Genomic DNA, 1,699 nt, shown 5'->3' with positions numbered 1-1,699 from the left:
CTGTGTGTGCGGAAAGCAGTTCTGGTCTGACTTGCCTGATCTGTGTGAGGAGACACATTTTCCGGGAAGAGCTTCAGACTCTGTTACTGGCAAACTTCCATGTTTGCACCTTTGCTAGTGTGTGTGGGAGAGTTAAGAGTAAATATGTTATGAGAATAAACTCAGAAGTTCTCAAAAATCTTCAAATAGATTTAGCATTTTAAATGAATGTGTAAACAAAACTAAACATATATGAAAAATGGAGAATTTTTGGCAAACAATATATGGTATCTTTCAAAACACATTTGTGATAATCTTAACCATGGAAGTAATAATTGGAAATTTAGGAAATGGATTCTTAGTACTGCTGAACTGCATGAACTTGGTCAAGAGAAAGAAGATCTCATTAGTTAATCAAATCCTCATTGCTTTGGCAACCTCCAGAATTTGTCTGCTCTGGTTATCGTACACAGCTTTATTTTTCACAGTACTGAACCCAGATTTAATGACTGCAAGGGCAAAAAAAGTCATTCACCATCTGTGGATTATAACCAACCATTTCAGCATCTGGCTTGCTACATGCCTCTGTATCTTTTATTTTCTTAAAATAGCCAATTTTTCTAACTTGTTTTTTCTTCATTTAAAGTGGAGAGTGAAAAAGGTAGTTTCAGTAATATGGCTGGTGTCCCTGGTCCTCTTGTTTTTACATATTTTTCTGGTCAACTTGAATATTGATGTGTGGATAAATGAATCTCAAGGAAACATGAGCTTCAGTTCTCATTACCCTGAAAAATTAAGTAAGCACATGTTAATTCTTGACACTATTTTCCTGTTTGTCCCCTTTGGTGTGTCCCTATTATCTTTCTTCCTGCTCATCTTCTCCCTATGGACACATCACAAGAAGATGCAGCAGAATGTCCAGGGATGCAGAGATGCGAGAACTACAGCCCACATCAAAGCCTTGCAAATGGTGATTGCCTTTCTCCTGCTATACACCATTTTTGTTTTGTCTCTTTTAATACAACTTTGGAAATATGAGTTACTGAAGAAAGATCTTTTCATTTCGTTTTGTCAAGTGTTTTTCCTAGCTTTTCCTTCAGTCCATTCTTGTGTCCTGATTCTGGGAGACATAAAACGGAGACAAGCCTTTCTCTCTGTATTCTGGTGGCTGATATGCAGACCCAACAAAATGGAGACCTCAGGTCCCTAAAACTTTGAATATTATGTTTCACATTCTAGAAGAAGATTAACCAACAAAAATTTCTATCTTATCCATTTTTGGTTTCCTTTGTTTGACTTCATGAATTTTATAAAAGCTATGTATGCAATAGGAACTATGGAAAATATTAGAAATTTAGAACATTTTATAAAAATTAATTTTAATATATTTATCTTAAAAGGACATGAATATGAGTCACTGAAATATAACCATAGCAATATATATTTTTTGTATCAGTCATTTATTTCAGAGATTTTTAAATTATTAGCTCATATATGTGTTAATATTAATCACCAAAAAGTTCAAAATTATAGTCACATAAATATAATTTGGTAATATAGAATACATAGATAAAAGTTCTGAGGATAAATGAATTATATGTAGACTAATAATTAAAGGGCAATAAAGATGCTTTATTCCATATTAAGCTATAATTATAAATTACATTTTACTAATTCTTTAGAATTATAAGGCTGCTTTATTAAAATTATTGTATCTTTA

At 32.5% G+C, this 1,699-nt stretch overlaps 1 protein-coding gene across 1 annotated transcript; it reads left to right on the top strand.

Moving 5' to 3' along the window:
* Nucleotides 1-238: 238 nt before the first annotated feature.
* LOC126494216 (taste receptor type 2 member 117-like) lies at nucleotides 239-1,197 on the top strand. Its single transcript, XM_050131475.1, is given in 2 exon segments — nucleotides 239-1,121; nucleotides 1,124-1,197. Coding segments are annotated over 2 exon segments (957 nt in total).
* The last annotated feature ends 502 nt before the right edge of the window (nucleotides 1,198-1,699 follow it).

Source organism: Alexandromys fortis, unplaced genomic scaffold (genome assembly GCF_014885135.2).
Source record: "Alexandromys fortis isolate MF-2015 unplaced genomic scaffold, M_Fortis_MF-2015_v1.1 scaffold_353, whole genome shotgun sequence".
Classification (NCBI taxonomy): Eukaryota; Metazoa; Chordata; class Mammalia; order Rodentia; family Cricetidae; genus Alexandromys; species Alexandromys fortis.
Note: the sequence above shows the minus strand (reverse complement) of the source record. Positions and strands in the feature narration are given on the sequence as shown.